At 49.6% G+C, this 26460-nt stretch overlaps 1 protein-coding gene across 1 annotated transcript in view; it reads right to left on the bottom strand.

Annotated features, from left to right (window-relative positions):
• CAPN2 (calpain 2) overlaps nucleotides 1–24697 on the bottom strand; it is a 60944-nt gene extending 36247 nt beyond the window's left edge. Inside the window, exons 1-2 of the mRNA XM_033197348.1 lie at nucleotides 24045–24697; nucleotides 19120–19189 (exon numbers count right to left, since the gene is read on the bottom strand). Coding sequence (XP_033053239.1) covers nucleotides 19120–19189; nucleotides 24045–24281 — 307 coding nt within the window. The 5' untranslated portion in view covers nucleotides 24282–24697. The remainder of the gene's footprint in view (nucleotides 1–19119; nucleotides 19190–24044) is intronic.
• Between the last annotated feature and the right edge of the window lie 1763 nt (nucleotides 24698–26460).

The raw sequence follows: 26460 nt of genomic DNA, 5'->3' as shown, positions 1-26460 counted from the left end.
CATCTGCCTTTCTCATCCCAGGAGCCTGACACCTGCCTCAGTCTGTCCAGCACCCTGGACATGACCAAGGACAAGTGTCAGAGCTGGGTCCCCAGGGGACTCTGCTCATCCATGGGACAGATGGTGTCTGCAGAGAAGGAAGGTGGCTACCAGTGACATCTGCCGCTAGCAGGGCCTGGCTGTTGCTGGCCACATTTATTACTAAAGGCAGCAGATGAGGCCCTGCCCAGAGGTTCCTAAGCTGCCCCGTTAAGGTCCTGACCATGGGCTTGACAGACCAGCCATCCCTATATCCAGGCTGCTCCCATACCCAGCCATGCCCCCATACCCAGCCATGCTTCTGTCCTGGAAGGCACAGACCTGAGAGGCTGGGGACAGAAGATGGAGGGGTTTTCTGCCTTGCTTCGTCTCCAGAAAAAGCCCACCTGGGTGCCCCATGAGCCTCATGCTTAGCCAAGCAGGGGCTGCCTACACGATGGGATTTCAGGGGCCTCCTGTCCCCTTCCTCCACAAATCTCCCCTACATCTGGTCTTAATTTCTTTATCCTTATTTTTATTTTTTATTTTTTTGAGACAGGTTCTCAGTCTGTCACCCAGACTAGAGTGCAGTGGTGCAATCATAGCTCACTGCAGCCTTGACCTCCCGGGCTCAAGTGATCCTCCCACCTCACCTTGTAGCTAGGATTACAAGCACATACCATCATGCCCAGCTAATTAAAAACCTTTTATTTTGTAGAGGTGTCTTGTTCTGTTGCCCAGGCTAGTCTCAAACTTCTGGTCTCATGTGATCCTCCTGCCTCAGCCTCTCCTAGAATCACTTGAACCCAGGAGGTGGGGGTTGCAGTGAGCTGAGATTATGTCATTCACTCCAGCCTGGGCAACAGGGCGAGACTCTGTCTCAAAAAGAAAAAAAAAAAAAAGAAAGAAAAGAGAAAGGTCCCAAGTAGGTAGCAGGCTGGCAGGGGCAGGGGCACCTTTGCTGGCTGTCCCCGTTGCTGCTGGGCACAGGCCAAATGGCTCCATGGAGCACCCCACAGCCACGTTGAGCCCTCAGGTGGTTCTCAAACCAGAAAGGAGTATAGTGGAAAGACATCCCGGACAGATCTAAGAGGCCAAACCAGAGGTGGGTGGGGAGAGGGGCACTGGATTGTGGTTAGAAGACCTGAATTTTATTTTATTTTATTTTATTTTTTGAGATAGAGTCTCACTCTGTCACCCAGGTTGGAGTGTGATGGCACCATCTTGGCTCACTGCAACCTCTGCCTCCCAGGTTCAAGCAATTCTCCTGCCTCAGCCTCCTGAGTATCTGGGATTACAGGCGTCCATCACCATGCCCAGTTAATTTTTGTATTTTTGGTAGAGACAAGATTTCACCATGTTGACCAGTCTGGTCTCGAACTCCTGACCTCAGGTGATCCACCCACCTTGGCCACCCAAAGAGCTGGGATTACATGCATGAGCCACCACGCCTGGCCAGAGGACCTGGATTTTGGTCCTTATCTGGCCACTTAAGGTTGTGTGAGCTCAGATACACTTCTTAATTTCTCTGAGCCTGTGTGTTCTCAGCTGTGGAAGAAGGATACTGATGAGGCGTATCCTCGGCAGGTTGTTAGGATCATGTGAGAGAAGGGAAACCGGGGGTCCATGGATGGGCTTTATTGACCTGGAACCCCAAATGTTTTGTGCAAATTTGGCATACATGCAAACACATGCTATTTTCTAGAGAGAGCAGTCTGTTTCTCTCCCACTCCCACCCCAAATGGTTGAGAAACACTAGAGCCAGAACATGGAGTTCAAATCCCGACTGTGACCTGGGGAGACTACTCCCTCTGTGCTTCAGTTTCCTCATATATAACATAGGTTTAATAATAACAGACTGTCTCATGGTGCTGAGAATTAAATGGAAAAAAATATGCAAAGCATTGAGAACAGTGTCTCCAAGTGTTTGCTCTTTTCATTTGCTGATTTTATAAGAGTGGAAACTGAAACCCAAGGGAAGTGGAGTCTCGATTGGTACATGGTGTGCCAGACCTTGGCCACATTTGGCAGTATTGTCCTGGAAAGGGTGCCAAGGTTGCCAAGGGTGCCGGCTGGTGAGGGGCAAGGAGAGAGAGTTGTGGCTGAGGGGCAGTGAGGACAGAGGGAAGCTGCAGGGGTGAGTGGAGTGCATATGGGGTCCGTCTCACCATCTTGAGCCTTCCAAAATTCATCTTTGGAAGCAAGGGGTGTCGGAATAAGGAAGAAATAAAGGTAAATAGTGAGCACTGGGCGAGGTGTCCTGATGTGTGCCTGTGGTCCCAGCTACTTGGGAGGCTGAGGTGGGAGGATGGGTTGAGCCCAGGAGGTGGAGTCTGCAGCAAGCTGTGACAGCACCACTGCACTCCAGTATAGGTGACAAAGCAATCTCTTTTTAAAAAAACAAAGTACATTTTTAAAAAGAGGGGTGAGCACTGGGAAGGGTATAGATACTGAAGCATTTGCTGGAGACGAGTGTGGCCACTACAGAGAGGAGTGCCTACCCAGGCCTGAGCGCGTCTCCAGCCCGGGCTGTGGGGCCTCCCTTGCACTTTCCTGCAGTGCTGGATCCCGGGGCTGAGAACCGCAGCTCCTGGGAGAGGCTGGCCTTGCAGTCCCTTCCCTGCTTTTTCCTCACACAACAGAAGGAAAGAGGGTCTTTTACCAGCCTCCCCACTCTCGAGTCTGCGGTTGGGACCGTTCCTCTCCCTGCACCCCAGGCTGTCAGTTCTCTCAGGGAACGTTCACCGCGTTTGTGCCTATGGAAGATGGGCATTCCTGTATTCATTTGCTCATTTGTTCGACGACTTTTTAGTGTCATTCTCTCTGGCCCATTCTGGGGCACCCACTGAGCTCAGTTAAGCTACTTTTGCTTATGGGTCTCTGGGAAATCCTCTCTGAATTCAAGCTTCCTCCACCCATTCTAATTTGTTCGGGAAAGGAAGTTTGATTTGGGTTTTTAAATCATAAGCACAGCGGCCTTCCCCTTCCAAAACTCACGCGACCTGGATACGGGCTTCACTGTCCCCAGTGGGGCTACCTTTCTTGGGGGCCCATGGTGAGCACACCAGGTACCCAGCCCTTCCCTCCACTCCAGCTCACCCAGACCCTCCTCTGAGGACAAGGCACTCTCAGACAGACCTTATGAATGACTCCTTTAAACTACAGGGCCTTCTACTGAAAAGACAAATTCATTCAGGGCCATGTCAGTAAATTTCCAGAGCTGTGCTCCCTGGCCTGGGTGTCGGCATCCTGAAGGTCGGCTCTGTGACAGGCCCAGTCCATCCTGGGGGGTGGGATGCAGCTGGGTTACTAATATTTGCGGCTCCTGGAGGTTTTCCAAGAGGAAAGCGTAATATTTGCTGTGCATTTTCTCCTTCTTTTCTTTCCGCTACTGCTGTCTTTCCCTCACAAACAGAAGTGAGGCAGAGTTGGGAAGCCAGGGGAGGGGGAACGCAGGAGAGGCTGGGCTGAGGCACCCCTGAGCCACACTAGAATGCAGCGGCTGCTGACAGTCCTGCAGGACGGGAGGTGTGTGGGCAGGTTGGTGCTGGCTGTCACAGTCACACTCAGTGCCTGCTCTGGGAAGAATGTGTGTTTGGTGAAGTAAAACACACTGAATACCAGCACAGCCCCCAGGAAATAACTGGGTTTGCTTACTGTTTTCTTTAGTCTCTTTATTTGTAGGCACAACTGCTCAAAGAAACAAGCTGGCCCCTGATGGTGCGGGAGTTTCTTGACCTCTGCCCAGATACCAGAGGGAGATAAGACCTCTAAAACTGGCAGAAACTGGAACAGGCAACCCCTTGTTACATTTAGAACTTTATCATGTCATTATAATGCTAACGTCACCACCTGTAGAAGAAAATCACCGCTATTTCTGAACATGTGTCAGAGGCGTGTGAACCAGAGCAACTCCATCTTGAATAGGGGCTGAGTAAAATGAGGCTGAGACCTACTGGGCTGCATTCCCAGAGGGTTAAGGCATTCTAAGTCAAAGGATGAGATAGGAAGTTGGCACAAGATACAGGTCATAAAGACCTTGCTGATAAAACAGTTGCGGTAAAGAAGCCGGCCAAAACCCACCAAAAACAAGATAGTGACGAGAGTGGTTGTCCTCACTGCTACACTCCAACCAGAGCCATGACAGTTTACAGATGCCAGGACCACATCAGGAAGTTACCCTAAGTGATCTAAAAAGGGGAGGCACGAAGAACCCTTTCTTAGGTTCTAGATGAGAACCCCTTTCTGGTAACACATCATGCATTGTATGGAGAGGCATGTTTATGGCCTGTGCCTGAGCGTCTAGAGGTCCCCACCCTCTCACGCTCACCCTGCACCTGCTTACACACCTCCCTGCCCCACACCTATCTCCTTACAACTCCCCAGTTTCCATGGCTCGAGGTGAAGGTGTCTTTAGAGCAAGAGTCCCCTCCTTCTCTTTCTCCTGGTCAGGAATAAAACCCTCTTGCCTTTTTTTCCAACTGAGTGTTCCTTCTTTGCAACTGATACCAAGTAGGGAAAGAACTCAGTTAACTGGTGACACATTCACACACACATGCTTCACACACCGGCTGAGGGAGCTCATCTTGGAGGAAGAGCAGGCAGAACACAGAGCTGCCAAAGGGCAGCCCAGACTCCCGGATGCCCTCCGCTGCCTCCACAGCCCTCATTCCATGCTTCTCACCTGGGGCCCAGCTTGCCCGTGCCTCTGTGCACCTCTGTCCTCGTGTAAGTCACCTCTGGAGGATATGTCTCTTTCCCCTCCGATCTAGTCTCAGGCTCCTTGTTGGTGCATTCCTGGCTCCGTGCCGGGCCTGTACTTGGTCTAGAGGAGACTGCTGCTGGCTCTCAGGCAGTGAGCTCACAGCTGGCAGGAGACAGATGTGGAAACAGAGGTTGCAGATGATGGTGGTGAGCATGAGGCTTTGAGTCTGAACAGGGCAGACTGGGACTGTAGGAGGGCTGGGGTGGGTGAGGATGACTTAGCGCGGGAAGCTGGGTGAGGAAGAGCAGGGGAACTTTCAGGGAGAGGGAAGGTCAAGTGCAGAGTCCAGAACAGGCAGGCAGCAGGATGGGCATTGTGGGGCTGGGTGCTGGGAAGTGGAGAGGGCTAGGGCTAGGCAGATTGGGTTGGACGTCTGGGCCAGGTTAGGAATCTGAACTGGCTCCTGAGGGAATTTAAGCCAAAGTTCCTTCTCTCCCTTTCCGCTTCTGCACCAGACTCTCCAAGCATAATAAAATATTTGCCTTTTTCAGAATGAATCACTCCCTGCTTCCTCTTTGTGGGAAACCTTCCTTCCAACTCTCCCTCCTTAATCATCCTTTGGGGTATCTCTCTTAACCCCTTACTGTTCCCCTCCAAGATCCTCACACTGCATCCCAGCTGACTCCTAACATGATCTGAACTTGGAATTAATCCATCCGTTTAATCATTTGCCTCCACTACTTCCATAGCTCCCTAGGGGCAGGTTCTCTGGCAGCAATGCCCAAAGTGGATTAGATACAAGTATACACGCTCCTTAACTTACAGTGGGGTTACATCTGAACAAATCCATCAGAAGTTGAAAATATTGCAAGTCAAAAATGCACTTAATACACCTTAGCCTACTGTAAACTAAAAATCAAAGTCTAAGCCACTTAACTGACTGAATGGATGCCCCCTTAGCCAAGGTGATTCCAAGGTAACCTGAAAAACAAGTTCAGGCCACAGTGGGAAGGGAGGTCGTCATGCCTCATTATATCCTCCTCCTTTAGGAATTCAGGCACAGGCACTGCTGACCAGCATTAACTGAAAACAGAGATCTTAGGACTCACAAAACAGACTCCTCCTAGCAATAAGATACCAAATTCCAACCAGACTCTAGTAGAGCATCACATGACAGATAGCAGGCCCTGAAATAAATCAAAGTATTTTAGCCCAAAATATATTTTTCTGACATATTTTGAAGTGTCTCTGGAAAGCTATCTCTTGTGGGGAAAATCTACATTCTATAGCAGGGGTGTCCAGTCTTTTGGCTTCCCTGGGCCACACTGGAAGAAGAAGAATTGTCTTGGACCACACATAAAATACACTAACACTAATGATAGACGATGAGCTAAAAAAAAAAAATCTTAATGTTTTGAGAAAGTTTACAAATTTGTGTTGGGCCACATTCAAAGCCGTCCTGGGCAGCATGAGGGTTGGACAAGCTTAATGTAGAGAATCACCTTCCCTCCAGGTCTTTTTAGCTGAGCATCTAGTAGCACCTTTTAAAGGTCTGAATAGAAAACATTTGCCATCTGTTGCCTTTGACAGTGGCCATCTACGAGACTTCATCTACATAATCAAAACTGTGGTCTCTACAACCTCTTATCTCAACCCAGACACACTTTTCTACTGATTTCAGGTCTTTTTTTTTTTTTTTGAGAGAGAGTCTTGCTCTTGTCACCCAGGCTGGACTGCAGTGGTGCAATCCTGGCTCACTACAACCTTTACCTCCTGTGTTCAAGTGATTCTCCTGCCCCAGCCTCTGAGTAGCTGGGACTACAGGCATACACCACCATGCCCAGTTAATTTTTGCATTTTTAGTAGAGGCGAGGTTTCACCATGTTGGCCAGGCCAGGCCAGGCTCGAACTCACCTCAAGTGATCCACCCGCCTTGGCCTCCCAAAGTGCTGGAATTATAGGTGTGAGCCACTGCACCCGGCCTTGATTCCAGGTCTTTCGATAATAACTTAATGCTTTTAACTAACTGCCAATCAGAAAATCTTTGAATCCACTTGTGACTTGGAGCCCCTCCAGCTCCTGTGCCTTCCCCATCCACTTCAAGTCATCCCGCCTTTCTGGATTGATGTCTGCCTGTAACTTCTGTCCTCCTAAAATGTAGAAAACCAAGCTGTAAACCATCCACCTTGGGCACAGGTTTTCAGGACCTCCTTGGGCTTTGGTCACTTTTATTTGTCTCAGAATAAACCTCTTTAAATCTTTCACAGAATTTGACTATTTTATCAATACTACCTAACACCATAGCTTAGCCTAGCCTACCTTAATTGTGCTCAGAACACTTACAGTAGCCTACAGTTGGGCAAAATTATCTAAGGAGGCAAAGCCTGTTTTAAAATAAAGTGTTGAGCATCTCAGTGTAATTTATTGGACACTGTACCAAAAGTGAAAAACAGAATGGTTGCATGGGTACTTCAAGTGCAGTTTCTACTGAATGTGTATTGCTTTCATGCCATCGTAAAGCTGAAAAATTGCATGTCAAGCCATTACAATTCTGGGACCACCTGTAGGCATCCTGCACAGATTCCAGGTGAGAACTGAGGCCTGCCTTGGGGTCACGGGGGAAGAGAAGAAAATGGAGGCTTGGTGATGAGTTAAGGACCTAGAATGGGCCGGGCGCGGTGGCTCAAGCCTGTAATCCCAGCACTTTGGGAGGCCGAGACGGGCGGATCACGAGGTCAGGAGATCGAGACCATCCTGGCTAACACGGTGAAACCCCGCCTCTACTAAAAATACAAAAACTAGCCGGGCGAGGTGGCGGCGCCTGTAGTCCCAGCTACTCGGGAGGCTGAGGCAGGAGAATGGCGTAAACCTGGGAGATGGAGCTTGCAGTGAGCTGAGATCCGGCCACTGCACTCCAGTCCAGGCGACAGAGCGAGACTCCGCCTCAAAAAAAAAAAAAAAAAAGGACCTAGAATGGAGGGACTGGTTGGACACAGAGAGGGAAGAACCTTGTATAGAGAAGGGATTGTGTTTTGCTTTTGTCTTTTTTTGCTGAAGTCTCAGCCCACTGTTCTTCCTATAACAGATGCCCAATAAAGCTGGCTGAATGGAAGCAGAAAGGCAGTTGCTGGCTTGTGCAAGTCAGGGCTCCTGGGCCCCATGGGCATCTCAGAAACGCTTGGGGGTGAGTGGAGTCCTGAAGCTGGCACATCAGCCCAGCTTGTTACGTCCTTCACTACTGTGTACCTTGGGAAGTCCCAGAAAACATCCTCCCCACCCTGCAAACCACGAAGAGCTAATGTCCAAGCAGCTTGGGTTATTATTGGTAAAGGACAAGAAGGCTATTATTCAAATGGGAGGAATCGTGGTGTCTTCCACAAACGGCGGCAACAATGTTTCTGGTTCCACATGTTCTTCCAGAACCCTGCCACTCTCCATCTAGAAGTGGGCTCCATGTCCCTTCCCTTTGATCCTGGGTGAGCCTTCATTGATCTCAATGAATAGGATATGGCAGAAGTGATGCTATGTGACTTCCAAGCCCAGGTCGTAAAGATGAGACAGCTCCCAGGGCTTTCTCTTGGGACATGAGCTGCTGTAAGATGTTCAGCTACCTTCAAGTCCCTGTGATGGGGAGACCACAAAAGAGACAGAGATCCCTGAAGCCCCAGTGGATCCACCCTTCAGCCCTGGCACCAGACATGTGGGTGAGGGGGCCTTCAGATGACTCTGTGCCCATCCCCATCTGATTGCAACCACCTGAGAGACCGAGAGAGCGTTGCCCAGCTCAGCCCCATCATCCTTCAGAACCATAAGAGAGAACAAAATGCCTTGTGTTTCAAGCCATTTGTTTTGGGGTGGATTGTTATACACTAGATACAGGTGTGACAATACAGGGAGCTTGTGCTTGGGAGTCTGAACTGTAATGCATACCAGGGAGCCAGGGATAGTAAGATACACCTGCTAACAGAGTCTCCCTCTGGGGGGTGCCAGCAAGAGAATGGAGCCAACACTGAGAAATGCCAGTGTCAGGCCACCGAGCTGTTCTGCATTTCCCCACGTACCCTGGACCTGAGATGTTCCCACTGTCTCCCTGCTGATGTGTGGTTTGGAAAGACACCTGAGCTGGGAAGCTGAGCAGACAGAATGGCCTGCCAGGGGAACCATTCTCCAAGAAGCAGGGAGGGCCCTTCTCCTCCTTTGCTGTGTTCCTCCCAGTGCTAGTGGGAAGCTTGGATCTCCCCTCCCACAAGCTCAAATATCCCAGCAATGCTGCCCTGACCCCGTACATGCAATGTTTTCTCCTTTCCTACAGTATTTACTCATAATTGTGGCTGGATTAGATTGAAGCAATGCTGGAAAGTATATTTAGTTTGTCTTCACAACTCACCTACTGATTACCACTGCTATTTCTACCTCCCATCCGGCCACTCCCTTGTGCCAGGCTCCCCAAATGGCATTCTGTGTGCCCAGTGACCCCCACAGTACCTCCCCCTTCACTCCTGCTCTGCCAGTGGTTCTCAGTTGGGGGCATTCCATGCACCTGCAACTCTGCCAAGCACCCAGGGGACATTTGGCAAGGTCTGCAGACATTTTTGAGTGCCACACTGGGGTGTGTGGGTAGAGGCCAAGGATGCAGCTAAACATCCTATAATTCACAGGACAGCCCCCTACAATGAACAATTATCCAGTCGGTTGTGCCAAGGTTGAGAAACCCTGATGGATCTCAAATCTTACTTGTTTTCTGTGGTATTTCTTTAGAACTTTTGTTCCTTTGCTTTGCACGCTGACAGCTAGATACATGATAAACAGACCAGGATACTTAAGACTGCGCCTGGCTAAATTTCACCCTTACTGAGACAACAGCATTTGAACAGTCTCCAGCAGACCTGACACTCTGTCCCAAAGAGACACATCTCTCAAGGTCCGAGGCAGCCCAAGAAGGTGGAGAGCCACATTTTCAGGCAGCCATGAATCTTCGCTTTGGAAGGCAGGAGAAGGAACCTCTGAAAAGCCAATTCAGGGCCACCCTCTGAAACTGGCAGGGAGGGGCTGCCAGAGGAAATGCATACCCCGCCAGCATGCTAGGCCTGCAAGAGGGTGGCTGATGAGTCACCGTGGGCCATCCCTTTGTTACTCATTTCACAGTCTGGCAGCAGCCCAGAAAAGGATACCCCCAAAGTGGAGTTCCCCATGCATGTACAATCACCCTGCATTTGTACCAGGGGCTGGGAGGGGAGGGGCAGATCCTCCATTTTACTCATGCCCCACCTTCATTAACAGGAAGTCTTCAGCCTCCTTCCCTAAACTGCACACACATCAGAACTGTGAGCCACAGCCAGGGATCCAAACCACGTGTCCCAGGCCTTTCCCTTCCCTTCTCCCTGCCCCACCTGCCGGAAGGGAGGCCCTAAAAGGGAGGATGGGAGGGAGGCGAGAGTGCTGGGACTTGACACTCACTCTCCCTCACTCGAGTCCCTTGCCTGTCTCAGCCGTGCCCTGGACCAGGAGGACATGACCTGTGGCATGTTTCATGGTTTTTGTGTCCCTGTCCCCTGCAGCCCTGACCCTCCTGGGCCATCGCCCCCACAGTCAGTAGCCGATATCAGAGTTTTTATCTCCAGTACCCCAGCAGAGGTGGCTGTTCCTTCCTGATGGTTGTCTTCCCCCAGGCGCAGGCAAATCCACCCTCTTCCTCCCCATCCCTGCTGTCATCACAGACCCCACAGAAGAAGGGAGGAGGAGGTGGAACCTTGCCCTCAGCCGCCAAGTCCTGTCTTAAATTCCTGCTCTTCAGGAACTCTCCTTCCTTAGCTCCTGGAGGAACCACAAAGACAGTATCTATTTTCCTGACTTCCTGGGGGGATTCACAGTGCCGAACTACTCAAGTCTCGCTTGGGCTGGGGTACCAAAATACAGGAGAAACACCACCCTGAGAATGGGCCCAACAAGAATGAACATGAGAAACGTTCTCACTCTGATCCTGATCCCCAGAGAGACGGAGGAACCCCACGAGGCCCTGGGTTCCAGTGGCACTTTTCTGTCACACAGTCTTAAAGTTCCCTGCCTTGTAGGAAAAGAAAAAGAAAGGACGCAAACATCGTCATTGTTCCCATTTTGCAGATGGGTGAGTGGAAACTTATGGCTAAAGATCACAAGGTACTGGAAGGACGTGTATGTGCTGGGAGAGGAGAGAGTCCACATTGCTTGGCACTGAAGGGCCTCTGGCCCTCTGTGGAAACATCAGGAGGCTGTGACCATTGTGTGACCCAGGAAAATTACATCAGGAGACTCCCCTGAGTTTCCGGAGCTTCCCCCTGGGACACCACCTCCTCTGTCACACCCCTCTCCAAAACTTAGGTGGCTGCCAATGTCAAGTGCTAGAGCTGGGACCCAGTCCGGTATTCAAGACATGGCACAATGTGTCTCCACCTCAGCGACCTGACCTCATTTGACAGTACTCCCCTCTAGCTGTATTCTCCCCAAAGAGAACGTGCAATCTGCATGGATTAAACCTTTACTACATACCAGCCTCTGGAGCTCTGAGCTTTATGTCTATTATTTCATTTCATCTTTACAGTCCCCTGAGGTAGACACAATTTTTTTTTTTTTTTTTTGAGATGAAATCTCACTCTGTTGCCCAGGCTGGATTGCAGTGGTGTGATCACGGCTCCCTGCAACCTACGTTTCCTGGGTTCAAGTGATTCTCCTGCTCAGCCTTCTGAGTAGCTGGGATTACAGGTGTGTGCCATCATCCCTGGCTAATTTTTGTATTTTCAGTAGAGACAGGGTTTCACCACATTGGCCAGGCTGCTCTTGAACTCCTGATATCAAGTGATCCACCTGCCTCGGCTTCCCAAAGTGCTGGGATTAGAGACATGAGCCACCACACCCAGCCAGTAGACACTATTATTTTATTTTTATTTTTTTGAGATGGAGTCTCACTCCATTGCCCAGGCTGGAGTGCAGTGGTGCGATCTTGGATCACTGCAACCTCCATCTCTCAGGTTCAAGAGATTCTCCTGCCTCAGCCTCCCAAGTAGCTGGGACTACAGGCGTGTGCCACCATGCCTGGCTAATTTTTTGTATGTTGTATTGTATTTTTGTAGAGACGGGGTTTCACCGTATTATCCAGGAAGGTCTCGATAGTAGACACTATTATTGTCTTCATTTCATGGATGAGGAAACTGAGGTGTGAAGAGGATAGTGATCCCCTCAAGATGACAGAGGCAGTATGTGGCAGAATAAGAGGCCAACCCCTAACTGCCAGACACCAAGTCCTCATTCTCTACCCTGACATTTACAGATGTTTATTGATGTATGTTTATCTGTTTGTTTTGAGACAAGGTCTCACTCCATCACCCAGGCTAGAATGTCGTGGTGCAATCACGACTCACTGCAGCCCTGACCTCCTTGGCTCAAAGTGATCCTCCCACTTCAGCCTCCCAAGTAGCTGGAACTACAGGTGCACACCACCATGCCCAGCTAATTTAAAAAAATTTTTTTTTTGTGGAAATGGGTTCTTATTATGTTGCTTGGCTGGTCTTGAACTCCTGGGCTCAAGGGATCCTCCCGCCTCAGCCTCCCAAAGTGTTGGGATTACAGGCATGAGCCACCGTGCCCTGCCTGTTTACTGATGTCTGTGCATTGCTTGGCTCTGATGTGAATACTATCCCACTATGGAGAGTAAAGGCTGAGAGGCTGGATTCCAGAGCTCAACAGTCTGCTGCTGTGCAGTGCAGCAGCCACAAGGAACATGTGGCTATTTACATTTAAATTAAATAAAAATACAAATTCAGTTCCTCAGTTGCATGAGTCATATTTCAAATGCTCTACAGCCACACAGGGCTAGTGCTGCCATTTGGGGCAGTGCAGATATACACTGTTTCCATCATCACTAGAAGCTCTATGGGACAGGGGTGGTGTAGAGGTGGCCTCACTGCACACCTGCTGGCCAGGCCACCTCCTCCTGGGACTCAATCATCTAGACAGCGTTGCTAGCCAGGACCCCACCAGACCTCATGGAACACACGGTCCTTCATTTCTCAAATCCCCAGATGAGAGTGTCCCTTGGCTGGTCGTCTTGGGGGCTGGTGCTGAGCAAGGTGGAGATATAATTCCTCACAAACACCAGTCCAGCTAAAGCCAGGTGTGTGAGGAGGCAGGGGGCTGTCAAGGAAGGTAACATTCTAAAGCCACAGAATGTCAGAAGTAGTGGGGCATCAGGAAAATCTGTTCCAACCTTCTAATCTCAGAGATAAGACAATTATGGCCATACAGGGGCGTGGCCTGGCTCCTGGCCACAGGAAGCTGGTGGAAAAGTGAAAGGGGCACCCAAACAGGCAGAGTCACTCCTGAATCCAGAGGCCCATGGGTAGCAGGCTGGAGCCCTGGAATCCGCTCTGCATGCCCTGTGGCTTTGCAGGAAGGTATATGGGAAATGGGGGATTCTTGAAGGGGGTCCCACTGTTCCTATTCCTGGAGAGGGGCAGGGAGAGCTAAGGAGAGATTTGTTCTTCAGGCATCTGATATAGCTGGAGACTGCAGGTACCATGGCCAAAGCTGGGGCAGCCAGGGTGGGACAGGGGCCTCCAAGCAACACAGAAGGGTTAGCGGTTCACCCGGACTTGTTTATGAGCTGTCTTAGATGCACTAAGGCAAGAGATTTCTCATCTCGTCTCTAAGATCTTAGACCTTAAATGCGGAGGGAAGGCAGCTGGGAGTGTGGACGGCAGGCACAAGGGGGAAAAGTGCAAGAGCATTTACAACCAGAAGAGAAGCTGAGGGGACACGATGGCACATGGACAATGTCAGTGCCCTGGGAGGCTGGTAAGGGTGGTGCTGGGACTGGTGGTGAAGAGATCATTCTTAAGAAAAAGAATAGATTTACTTTCTCCATCAAACCAGCTACCATCTATTTGCTAGTCTTTAAAAATTTTAACTACATGGGTACTTATTTATTTATTTTTTTGAGATAAGTTTTCCCTCTGTCGCCCAGGCTGGAGTATAGTGGCTCCAGAACCAGGCTGGAGTGCACGGCTCACAGCAGCTTCCACCTCCTGGGCTCAAGTGATCTTCCTGCTTCAGCCTCCCGAGTAGCTGGGACTACAGGCATGTGCCACCAAGCCCCGGTAATTTTTTTGTAGAGACAGAGTTTTGCTATGTTGCCCAAGCTGGTCCCAAACTCTTGGGCTCAAGCAATCCTCTTGCCTCAGCCTCCCAAAGTGCTGGGATTACAGGTGTGAGCCACTACATACTTATTTAAAAGGCACCACAAATTCCAATAGATAGGCATCCTAAAAAATCTCTGACCAATATTCCCCAAAACTGTCAAGGTCATCAAAATTAAGGAAAGACTGAGAGACTGTCATAGCCCAGAGGAGCTGAAGGAGACTTGACAACTAAATGAAATGTGGGGTCCTGGATGGGATCCCAGAATAGAGAAAGAACCTTAGGGAAAAACTGAGAGAGTCTGCACAAAGCATGGACTTTAATAATACTGCATCAATGCTGATTCATTATAACACATGTACCACACTGATGTAACATGTTAATAATAGGGGAAACTGGGTATGAGGTATCTGGAACTTTCTGTACTGTCATCTCAGCTTTTCTACACTGTTTTTTAAAAAAAGTCTATTAACATTTTTAAAGGTACTTATTATAAAAACACATTTTTAAATTTATAATTTAAAAATTACTTGCGAGGTGTGGTGACTCACACCTGTAATCCCAGTACTTGGGAGGACAAGGCAGGAGGATTGCTTGAGTCCAGGAATTTGAAACAGCCTGGGCAACACAGTGAGACCCCATCTCCACACAGACACACACAAAAATTAGCTGGGTGAGGTGGTGCCTGCCTGTAGTCCTGGCTACTTGGGAGGCTGAGGTGGGAGGATTGCTTGAGGTCGAGGCTGCAGTGAGCTATGGTTGTGTTACTGCACTCTAGTGTAGGCAACAGAGCAAGACAAAGAAATAAAAATTATTTAAAACACTGAAATATTCAATTTTTAAAATTCAGGAATGCACATCTGACCTCTTTGTGTTCATTGTCTCCCCGTATGTTTCTTCTTCTGAGTTTCAATCTGTGTGTTACCCTAACACAGGCCACAAGTTTGTCTCTCCTCATTTTGGCATTTCCACCCTTAGATTATGAAATTTTCAAGGACGAGGATCTGGTTTCCAACCCAACTTATTTTCTTCCCCTCCTTTTCTCTTCCTCCACCATTCTCTTTTTCTTCGGCAATTGGGCGAAAGGACTTTTCACATAACTGGAATCAGTAATGATAATCCCAGTCCCTTGAATTTGTCTGGGATTCTACAGTGTGCCAAGTGTGTTTGCCTGTATAAATCTCACTTTCCTCCACAGCCCTGGGAAAGGAGCCTTATTATTATTCCCATTTCACAGACGAGGAAACTGAGGCTCAGAGAGGCTGGGTCCAAATAAGTGGCTAATGAGTGGTAGAGGGAACAGGACTGGAAACTTCCCCATCTGGCTTGCCTTTCCCATTGGTCTTGCTCCTTCCCCACTTGCTGCTGAACTAGGCTGTGGTGTGGGGCACCCTGTAGCTAAACACCCCCCAGTGAGTGTTCTGGGGGTCCATGTGACATCTTGAGGAAGAGGCAGGTTGACCCACCCCTGAAGGGGCCAGGGAACATTTGCTAGGTTACAGTGAAATGGGGGTGTGCTGTTTCAACAGCCTTGGCAGCCTTGGGCTCTCCCCCAGGAAGCCAGAGGCCTGCAAGGTGACCTATGTCTTCCTGGCTGGGGTAGCTGCCTTCATCTGTGAGCGGTGAGGCTGTGGGGAAAGCTCAGTGGTGACCCAGTGCAAAGCAAAGCACCAGAGGTAGGAGCAGCTCAGCCTTGGACCAAGTTTTCTGGGTCCTTGGGAGCCATTTCAAGTGGCAAGCACCTGTAAGAATATGGTTACTACCCCACAATTTCAGAGCCATATTTAGCTACAGGGTCAGCCAGTGGAGGCTCCAGCTGGGTCTCCAGCCCTTCCTCCAGAAGGGCAGATTTTTCTCTGCTGAATCAATTCTTACACAACTACGTTCTGCAATGGAGACGGCTCTTGGTGACAGCAGCTCTGTAAACATGGTTTAAATGACTTTGGTGAAGCTTAGAATCTGAGCCTTCTGGGAAGGAGGGTGAGTATTTCTGGATTAACCATTGCTGGGCAGCACAGTAAACAGGGCAGGGCGTTGCAAAGTGCACAAGTCTAAGAATGTCACCTGCCCAAGTTCCCTGGGGGAACTGAGTAAGGCTCAGGGTAGAAAGCGCAGGTAGAGAAGATGAATTTTGCTGAGAATGGTTCCTCAGCACAGCACTATGGCAAATTGGAGGGAGCATGGGTTAGGAAGAGTGTAGGATTTAAAATCAGACCAGGGTTCAATCCTTTGGCAATTATTAGCTGTGTGGCTTTACATTTACCCTCCCCTCTCTGTGGCTCAGGTTTTTTTATCTGTACAGTGAGGTGAAAATATTTACTTTAGATTTGGGATGAGTACATGACATGCTGTAGTGAAAAAATGCTCCATGAATTGCATATTGTTATGTAGGTGATGGGTGCTGTTATTACTCCTTATGTGTGTAATAAAGAATGATCTTGGCCGGGCACAGTGGCTCACACCTGTAATCCCAGCACTTTGGGAGGCCGAGGTGGGTGGATCACTTGAACTCAGAAGTTCAAGACCAGCCTGCACAACATGGCAAGACCAGGTCTCTACAAAAAATACAAAAATTAGCCAGGTGTGGTGGTGTGTGCCTGTAGTCCCAGGTACTCAGAAGGCTGAGGTGGGAGGATCACTTGAGCCCAGGAGGCCAAGGCTGCAGTGAGCCAAGATCCTGCCACTGCACCCCAACCCTGGGGAACAGGGTGAGACCCTGCCAAACAAAACAAAACAAAACAAAAAACAAACCAAAAAGAGAGAGAGAGAGAGAAAGAAAGAGAGAAAAAAAGGATGATCTTGTGGTGCCCTAACCCTCTAGCACAAGGAATGAGGAATAGCTGGTCAGAAACCAGGGAATGGCTTTAGAATAGCTGAATACAACATCTTACAGGGTGTCTGAGGTCACTTCATTCACCCTCCTTCCTTCCCCGCTTTTGGAAGTGATGGAAGTTCCAGGTAATTACTTGCCCAGTCTTCTGACTACTAACAGAGCTGATTCTAGGCTCATATCTCCAGCCATGTTGCAGAGTGTCGCTGCCATGGCCTCTGTTCCTGGTGCTTGTGAGGTTGTTGGCATTTGGTGAAAGTCAAGGCCCCATCAGCACCCTCTGCCCAGGTGCCAGAATCAGGGTGAGAATACAGTACGCCACATTTCACAGACCGATCTAACTAGAGTCCTCCAAAATGAAAGACCAAAAGAACAAAATGACCAATACTGCATTACACACACACACACACACACACACACACCCCCGAGAAATTACACACTAGGTACCAAGACATTTTTAAAAGGTTTACATTTTCAGCTGCTTTATAATTCCCTTGGGAGGGGAATTTCTCCCAGGAATGTGAAGCTTTGCTGTCTCCTCTCCAAATGGCCCAGTGGTATTTATACAGGACTTAAATCATGTATTTGTTGCTTGAACTTTGGCCCTTAAGGTGTTGTTAAACTTTGAAGCAGTTGTTAGGCAGTTGCTGTGTTTCTTTCCGGATTCTCTCTCTCTCTCTTCTTTTCTTTTTTTTTGAGACGGAGTCTCGCTCTATCGCCCAGGCTGGAGTGCAGTGGTGTGATCTCCACTCACTGCAACCTCTGCCTCCTGGGTTCAAGCAATTCTCCTGCCTCAGCCTCCTGAGTAGCTGGGATTACAGGCACCCAGCACCACGTCCAGCTAATTTTTTTTTGTATTTTTAGTAGACACAGGGTTTCACCATGTTGGCCAGGCTGGTCTCTAACTCCTGACCTCAGGTGATCCGCCTGCCTCAGTCTCCCAGAGTACTGGGATTACAGACGTGAGCCACTGCGCCCGGCTGTTTCTGGATTCTGTAAAGCCCCCAGGGTTGGTCAAAGTTTCCATCAATTCCATTTTCTCTAACGAATAGATTTTCCTGGAGGATCGGCCTTGGGTGCTCAAGGACCTCTATCTTCTGTCTTTTGTGGGGCGAGAAGAAAAGAAATGAAAAGAGTATTTTCTGCAGGTAAGAATGTGCTCTGGCATCTCAGGAATCTGTAGAGCCTGAGCTCAGACAAGCTTTCCCACTCAGGTCATGTTCTCCCTCACAGTCTGTCTGTCCTAATGATTTACACAGATGCCCTGATATCCCTCAGGGCTAGAAAATTTTCCAGGTCCCCTCTTAGGGAGTATAGCTCAGGATTTAAACATACCCTGGGGTCAGGGGTACACTTTAGTTGTAGGAGGACCTCTGCATCCTCATCTGTGAAATGGGAATAATCACAGTGACTTAGAGATAAATATTAGCTGCTATTAGCTGGTATTAGGAGTATAGGAATAACAAAACCTCTGCTAGGTGGGTGAGGACAGGAGGTACAACTCTAGTTGATTGATTTTGTTACTGATGAACTTGCCTGGGGAGCCAGCCAGCTGACGCTGATGGCAGAAAATAGATTTTTGGTTTATCAGAGCAAAATAATTTCCTCCAGTAATTATAAGCCCGCATTTATTATGAGTAAAAGAACATTGAGGGTGGATTCTATGAGAATCTTAGATAACAGCCCCAGGCCCCATTGCTGGGACTTCCTAAAAGCTTTGGGAGTTTTCACACTAAAGGTGAAGAACCCTGTGGGTTCAAACCCTCAACAAGGACTATCTCCAGAAACAAATCTGAACTTGGCTCCAGAAAGCAAGGTTTCGGACAATTCAGCTTCTTTGGTTAATTTTTACTTAAATGATCATTATAGCTGTGATACCACGGTGAGCTGGTCTTGCAAACACTGAAATGCCCTGGTACTTTAACTTCCTTCAGCAGTGAGCATTAGAGTTTCCTCTTCCCTCACACTGAGTCACCTTCCCTGGTCCCTGAACCTCAGAGAACTGATGTCTCAGTGCTGTCATTGGCCTGGGGGAGTCCTCTCACCTGGTCCTCTGCCCAGAACCTATTTCATGAACCACTGGTAATACTGGCTCCAGGAGGTGCATACCAAGGGGTGGCTGACATCCAGAAGCCCCCTGGTCCTCCCAGTGGCAGCATCTCTGTAACCTCAGCAACTAGCCCTGTGCAGGGGACACAGGAGGCCTCATTTGTGTGCCCCAGCATGGGGCTGAGGGTAGAAATATTGCCCCCTAGGGCCAAGGAATTCCATGGAGCTTCTGCAAATAGAAATTGCCAAGCTGCTCTGGAAGGGAGAGAAGCCACAGATTATCCCTCATCTCTTCCACCCACAGCCTTACAGACAGGACCCCCCAGCTTGCTCTGAATCCATCACTTACCCAGGGCTCCTTGGCAGATGTCTGTGCGGGTGGCTCCTCCAATGATAAATTGGGGGTCAGCGCAGATCTCCTGGGAACAAGACCCACAAAGTGCTGTTAGCCCCAGGCAGGTGCTTCTGCAGCTAGGATGCCTCCATTCTCAGTGGATCTTCTAACCCCTTCTCCTCTCTGGGGAAAGTGTGTCATCACAGTCAGAGCTCTCTGTCATGAGGTCCTTCTGACCCCTGCTTCCTGGGTCCTGATGGGTGGATGGGCGGTCCTGTCTGAGAAGGGCAGGCATTGGACCCTACACACTCTGGAATGCCTAGAGCCTCCTTCATTGTGCTGTTTCCCAGGGGCCACAGCAGCAAGTCCAGTCTTTTCTGCCAGACGTTGAGACCAACACACTCCAGAGCCACCCTATCCACTGGACTAGCACACTCTCTCCTCTGTTACTGCATGCAAGTTGTTTTGCTTGCATGAAATTCCTTCCTTTCCCAGTCTCTTCCCTCCTTTTCCATATTGTATCATACATTGAGGCTCACTGTCACCTCCTCTGTGAAGTCCTCCTTCCTAGTCCTTCCTAGTCCAATCCTCACTCATCCCTTTAAGTCTGAGTCCCAGAGTCTCTGGACTCTGCAATTTACTACTTAGGTACTACTCTGTCTTTCTAACACATGTCCTTTTGAGGACAGGGGGGATCTAACGCTTTTGAATTATTCCATGGGGCCATGAAACTTAGAGCATCTATATATTCTGTACCTGCTTACATCAGAGACTGCGCTCAAAGCTTTATTGCATGGAATGGGTATTATCCCCCTTTTACAGACGAGGAAACAGCTCAAAAGGGTGAAGTGACGTGTCCAAAGTTAACACAGCTCACAGATAATAGACAGCACTGGCATTGGAACTTACTGATCAAATGCGCCAACTCTTTCTGCTCCTGCCCTGCCTCTAATTGATTTAGTACCAAGTGTCCAAGGGTGTTAAAATCTCCGGGGCCGTTGTCATGAGCAGCCTGATGGAAGCCAATCTTGAACACTTCTTAGCCCTTTCAGTAGCCCTCCGAGTGTGTTTCGATTCTGAACAGCCCCACCCAAAAGCCACAGAGGAAGTTGGGGCACAAACTTGGGCCTCTCTGGGCTCAGGCAACCTTGCCTTGAAGGAGCTGCTCCTGCGTCTCATGTCCGCTTGGGCTGCACACGTCTGCCTCCACCCAACGGCGCTCGGCATGCCCACTCTGTCAAGCAGAAGTTTGCCTATGTGAGACTTGGATCTAGCCCCTGATCATCCCGGCTCAGATTGTGGGAGCTCTTCCGGAAGCACCGTCTGCCGCAGAGGACATTCCCTTCATGCCTCTGCCTTGTTGCTCTCTGCTCCTATTGGTTTTGGGGATGGCAGAGAGAATCAGAATGCTCTTCTGCTAAGGCAAAGGAAGCCAGCTTGGCCCAAGGCCTGTCAGCGAGCTCTTATCCAGCTGATGGAATAGATTGGGCTTGGTGCTGGGAGCCTGTTTATTATAAAGAATCACAGTGATAATCCTGTGTGTGCCAGGCACTTACCCCAGCAGGGTTTTTCCATTATACTTCAGAAACTTTCTAATGTTGTTAGCAGACTCTAGAGAAGTCCGAGTTCAGAGTGGTGCTGAGCAATGCTTCAGAAAACTGAAACTTGTGCACAGCATGTAGGGCATCGAATCAAATATGGGACTTACGAGTCAGTGAAAAGGGGTTGAGGATTTGGGCTTTGCTGCATATTCTGATAACCTGGGTTTAAATCCTGGCTCTGCCACTTATTATATAGGTCCTAGGACCCTGGAAAGTCACCTAATCTTTTGAAGCCTCAGTTTTTTCACCTGCAAAATGGGAACGATGAAAATACCCAACTCAGAGGATTGTTCTGAGTGTTAAATGAGATAATGATGTAAACATGCCCTGGCAAGCACTCCATAAATGTGATCTGTTATTATTACTGTTGAAGAAGTTGATGATAACAGTCACTGAACTTGGAGACAGGACATATGGGTTTGAGGCTGAGTTTGGCCAGCTGAAGATAAGCAAGCGAGAAACCTCAGAGGTTTGATTTTCTTGGGGGAAACATAGGGGCTCACAATATCTGCCCTTGCTCCTAACGGACTGGTTGCTGGGAGGATCCGATGTGCCACCCGGATCATACCTGCTTTCTCCTCACTGTGCCCCTGCATGGCCCTTGGACCCCACTGGACTTACTGCTTTAATCCCCCTTCCAGGTGCTGGAGCCACTCTTGCCAGTGTTGTGAAATCCTCTCTCCGAGGAAGAGCAGCTCCTCCTGCTGCAAGGCTAACCTGCTCCCCTCTCCTGCCCACAACCCATATTCTCACTTCCTCAGGGACCTTGTTTCACTGCCCCCTCCCTGCCTTTATCTTTAATCCCTTCCTCCTCGTGATTCAACATATGACACATTCAAGTTGTTCTCATATGAACAAAACAAAACAAAACAAAATAGGCTCTCAAAATCCACGTCCTGCTCTACCTATCAGTTCTCCTCTCTTCCCAGGGGCCCTTCTTAAATGAGTTGATCATGTTCTTCATTTCCAGTTCCTTTACTCTGGAGTCTATAACAATCTGGCTTCTACCCTCACCTTTCCATTGAAATTGCTCTGCTAAACTCACCAATGACCTGCTAGTGTTCAAATCCAGTGGAAACAATTGGGTTCCCCTTGCCTGACCTCAGCAGCATTTGAGAAGGTAGGATAGGGGCAGACAACGCAGCCATAAAGGGTAGGCTCAACATGCACAGACTACACACAGTCCTGGATCTATGGCCTATATCCACTTGACTCTGAGCAAGTATTTAACCTTCCCAAGCCTCAATTTCTTCAACTGGCAAATGGGGATCGTAATAGTCACACTCTTCCTTGGTAGTGCAGTGTACAGCCCGCCTGCCCTAAGCAGTGGCCCTAGATCATCTCTAGACCTCTATATCCTCATCTGGAAGTCCCACAGGCACTTCCAACTGTTGGGGGACCTGTCTTTGTCACCTCACTAGCCTCAGAAGTAAGTCTTCAGAAGCAGAAACCATATGCATTGTGCCCAGCATATAGGAGGTATTCGAGAAATGCTTATTGAATGAACGAAAGAATAAGTGAATGAGTGTGAACTCACTGTGTAAACTGTAAAGTGCCATGCAAATGTAAAGTGAACACATTCTCTTGGTTTGCGTTTCATTTTTTTTTTTTTTTAACTTTTTTTTATAGAGACAAGTCTTACTGTGTTGCCCAGGCTGGTCTTGAACTCCTGGCTCAAGCGATCCTCCCACCTTGGCCTCCCATAGTGCTGGGATTACAGGCGTGAGGCACCAAGTCAGGTCAGTTTATCACTTTCGCAATCATAATTTCATCTGAGGCTCATTACAATCCTGCATCCATTCATTCTACAAATAGTCACTTCTTTTGTGTCACTGGTGTATCTCCTGAGCTCTCAGGACAGTGCCTGGCATGTAATAGGTGCTCAATCAATGTTGTTGAATGAATGAGTGAATGAATGAATGGATGAGTACTGTGAAAGGCATGGCTATGTGCTAGGCACCGGGGATATACTGGTAAATAATATACACATGATTCCTGCAGTTCAGTAGGAAGAACAAATACATGTGATTATTTCTAAACTGTGACAATGCTATGAAGGAAATGAGTGGGGTGAGAGTTAGAGAATAACAAGGTGGGGAGGTGGCTGCTAAGAAGGGTCAGAAAATACCTCTTTGAGGAGGGAACATGTGACTAAGTTGGAAAGAATGAGAGTGAGCCACACTCCAGGTAAGAGCGTGCCTTGCTGGTGAGAAGGCCTCATGCAGGAAAGAACTGGCTCTTTGAGAGACTGAAAGGAGGCCAGGATGGCACGGCCTGGCGGGCCACAAAAGAGAGAAAATATCTAGGCAGGGTGTCTTATTTTAGATGAAGACATGGAGGCACAGAGAGTTTAAACGGCTCGCTCAAGGTCACCCAGCAGGTTAGCAAGAAGGTGAATCCAAGTGCTCTGAGTCTGGGCTAGGATGCTTCCTGCAGCCCTCGCTACCTATGAGCTGGATTTAGGGTAACAGAAGGTGACCTGGGAGGCTGCCCGGTGTGGAAGCAGAGCTGGAAGGCTTGTTCTCATAACAGGAATCTAGAAGTTGGACTTCAGGCAGGCTTCCCTAGGCGTGGTAGGGGAAGACTGGGGAAGTCCCAAAGGAGGGGGTTCCCCGAGAAACGGAATGGACAAGTAGATTGGGAAGCACAAGTTGTCCCAGGGCCGGGAGGTCAGAGACCCTGGGGGACGGGATAATGGGGTCTGGAGGGCTCCCGGAGCTTTCCCCAGTGAGGATTCCCACCAGGCAAACCATGAGACACCTCCGTGTCCTGGGTTAATTACCAGTGTCGATGTTATGGGGAGGTATCGCTGGCTCCCCTTTGGAAAAATAAATGTAACCCCAGGGCTGCATAAGACTATCCTTAGTCACAAAATGACCAGCTGTGGCCTGTCCCCCTCCACGAACAGACAGAACCCCGGTTGGAGACCGACTTTGTCTGGTGGATGTTGCCTCTCCCTTCCCTGCAGACCCGATTCCCCTCCTCTTCCAGGTCCCTGCTAGAGTTCAATTACAAGTTTCACCCCGGCCTCCTGTGTCACCCTGAGTTTTTGTGAAGTCCTAAATTGGCCTGCTAGTGGGATTTGAGTGCAGTGATTCGCCCCGACCCGCCCAGGAAAGCGTGGTGGGTGGAAGAGAAGGCAGGCCCCAGGAGTTCCCCCACGCTCGAAAGGAGTCCCGGCTCGGGCGGCGTGTAGGTGTCGCAGGCCTGCGGGGTCCTGGCTTGCGGCTTCCCCACTGCAGCACCCGGGCTGCCTCCCGCCCCAGCGCGCCGCGGGCGGGCTGCACCCCGCCCTGCCCGGGACCCCGCCCTGCCCGCGTCCTGCCGCGCGCTTCCTACCGTGGGTCGCTTCCACTCGATGCCCCGGGTTTTGCTGGAGTAGGGCCCCAACTCCTTGAAGCCTAGGGCCGAGGGGATGGCCGGGAAGGAGGGGTCCTGGAAGAGCGTCCCGGCCTCCAGGCACTCGTTTCGCAGCGCCTCATAGTCCTGGTTGAGGTACTTGATGGCCCTCTCGTGGGAGCCCAGCCCCTCGGCCGCCTCCCGGTCCTTCGCCAGCTTGGCCGCGATGCCCGCCATGCTGCGGCCCCGGCGGCCGTGCTGCTCAGAGACAGGTCGGGGCGACTCCGCGCTGCGCTCGGCTGGGGCGCGGACAGGGCCCGGCGCGCTGCTGCGGACACTGCGGGCGCCGCCGCTGCGAGCGATGATTCACCGGAGGGAAGCGGCCCGGCCCGCGGGGTGTGGCCTCAGCCGCTCCGGGCCTGATGGGCTCCCGGCCCGGGACCAGGCCAGCCTGCGGCCTGCGGAGCGCCGGGACCGCCGCGACCCGGGGCCGGTGCTGCCATCTGCGGACAGCTCCCGGGATGGCGCGGCCTGGCGCCGGGAAGGCTCGCGAATCGCGGTCCAGAGTTGGGGCTCCCACCGGAACCCGAGGCCACCTTTGCAGTCAATGGGGAGGAAGGCTGGGCGACACCGGAGGCTAGGGTAGTTGTGGCCGTCCAGAAAACACCCGGGGAGTTAGCAGAGGATCAGGTAGTGAAGTCGAGGAAACTAAATCTGCTGCCCTGAACCTTGTGCCGAACACCGTCTTAACGGCTCTGCATACATCATCTCATTCAATCCTCCCAGCAACTCTGAAGAAGGCACTGATATTGTTCCCATCTTACAGATGAGAAAACTGAGCCTCAGAGAGGCTAAATGACTTCCGCAATGTGGCACAACAGTCACAGGCAGAACAGGGACTCTAAGCCACCGAGGCCTGTTGCAATCACGATGCTGCAGTTACTACTGCTCAGCTGTTTATTTGATTACAGATAGGGTTGTTAGATTTGGCCAATAAGGCTGGGCGCAGTGGCTCAAGCCTGTAATCCCAACACTCTGGGAGGCTGGAGGCAGGTGGATCACCTGAGGTCAGGAGTTCGAGACCAGCCTGGCCAACATGGTGAAACCCCGTCTCTACTAAAAATACGTTGTGGCAGGTGCCTGTGATCCCAGTTACTTGGGAGGCTGAGACAGGAGAATCGCTTGAACCCAGGAGGCAGAAGTTGCAGTGAGACGACATCGCGCCACTACACTCCAGCCTGAGTGACAAAGCAAAACTCCGTATCAAAAATAAAATAATATAATATAAAATAAAAAGATTTGGCCAATAAAACAACAGCTCTCCCAAATGTTTAATTTGAATTTCAGATAAACAACAGATACTTTTAAAGTTATGTAGGCCCCAAATATTGCATGGGCATACACACTTATACTAAAAGAAAATATGATTCATTGTTTATCTGAAACTCATATTTAACTGGTAGGATGAGTTGGGTTACTGTTGGGAGAGGGTTTAGAATAGTGCCTGTGTTGGCTACTGTGACCACTCTGTTGTGGAGTTAGGGTGTGATTCTCAGCTCACACACAGAGACATGGGTGTGTGCCAAGAAATGCAGATGGGAAGAAATTACCTCCTCTCCTTCTCTACAGTAGTAGGGAAGAATTTGGGTTTCACTGGAAAATTGTGCATGGTGTACAGCAGTGGTTCTCAACTGGGGCAGTTGTGTCCCATATCCCACCCCAGGAGACATTTGGGAATGTCTGGAGATAGTTTTTATTGTCACAGTTAGGAGATGAGGTGCTACTGGCCTTTACTAAGTAGAAGTTAGGGATGCTGCTAAGCATCTTACAATGTCTGGGATAACTCTTGTGAACCCAGAAAACCTGAAACAGGTCTCAGTTAATTTAGAAAGTTAATTTTGCCATGGTTGAAGATGCACACCTGTGACACAGGAAGTCCTGAGGACACGTGCCCAAGGTGGTTGGGGTGCAGCTTGGATTTATACATGTTAGGGAGGCAAGAGTCATCAATCAAGTACATTTAAGAAATACATTGGTTTGGTTCAGAAAGGCAGGACAACTCAAAGTGAGGCGGCGGGGGATGGGGGCGTGGGTGGGGGCAGTGGGAGTGGCTTCCAGGATATAGGTAAATATTTTAACATTTTCTGGTTGACAATTGGTTGAGTTTGCCTAAAGGCCTGGGATCAATAGAAAGGAATGTTTGGGTTGCCATAAGAGGTTGTGGAGACAAAAGTTTTATCACATAGATGAAACTTTTAACTAGCAGGCTTCAGAGTGAACAGGCTGTAAAATGTTTCTTATCAGACCTAAAGTCTGCATTGATGTTCACACTGGAGAGGTATAATGAGGCATGTCTGATCTCCCCTTTCCTTCATGGCCTGAAAATTTCAGGTTAAAATTTTAAGAGCCCCGACTA

Source organism: Trachypithecus francoisi, unplaced genomic scaffold, assembly GCF_009764315.1.
Source record: "Trachypithecus francoisi isolate TF-2019V2 unplaced genomic scaffold, Tfra_2.0 Lachesis_group5, whole genome shotgun sequence".
NCBI classification, from domain to species: Eukaryota; Metazoa; Chordata; class Mammalia; order Primates; family Cercopithecidae; genus Trachypithecus; species Trachypithecus francoisi.
The sequence above is the reverse complement of the archived record's forward strand: the minus strand, read 5'-3'. Positions and strand labels throughout refer to the sequence as shown.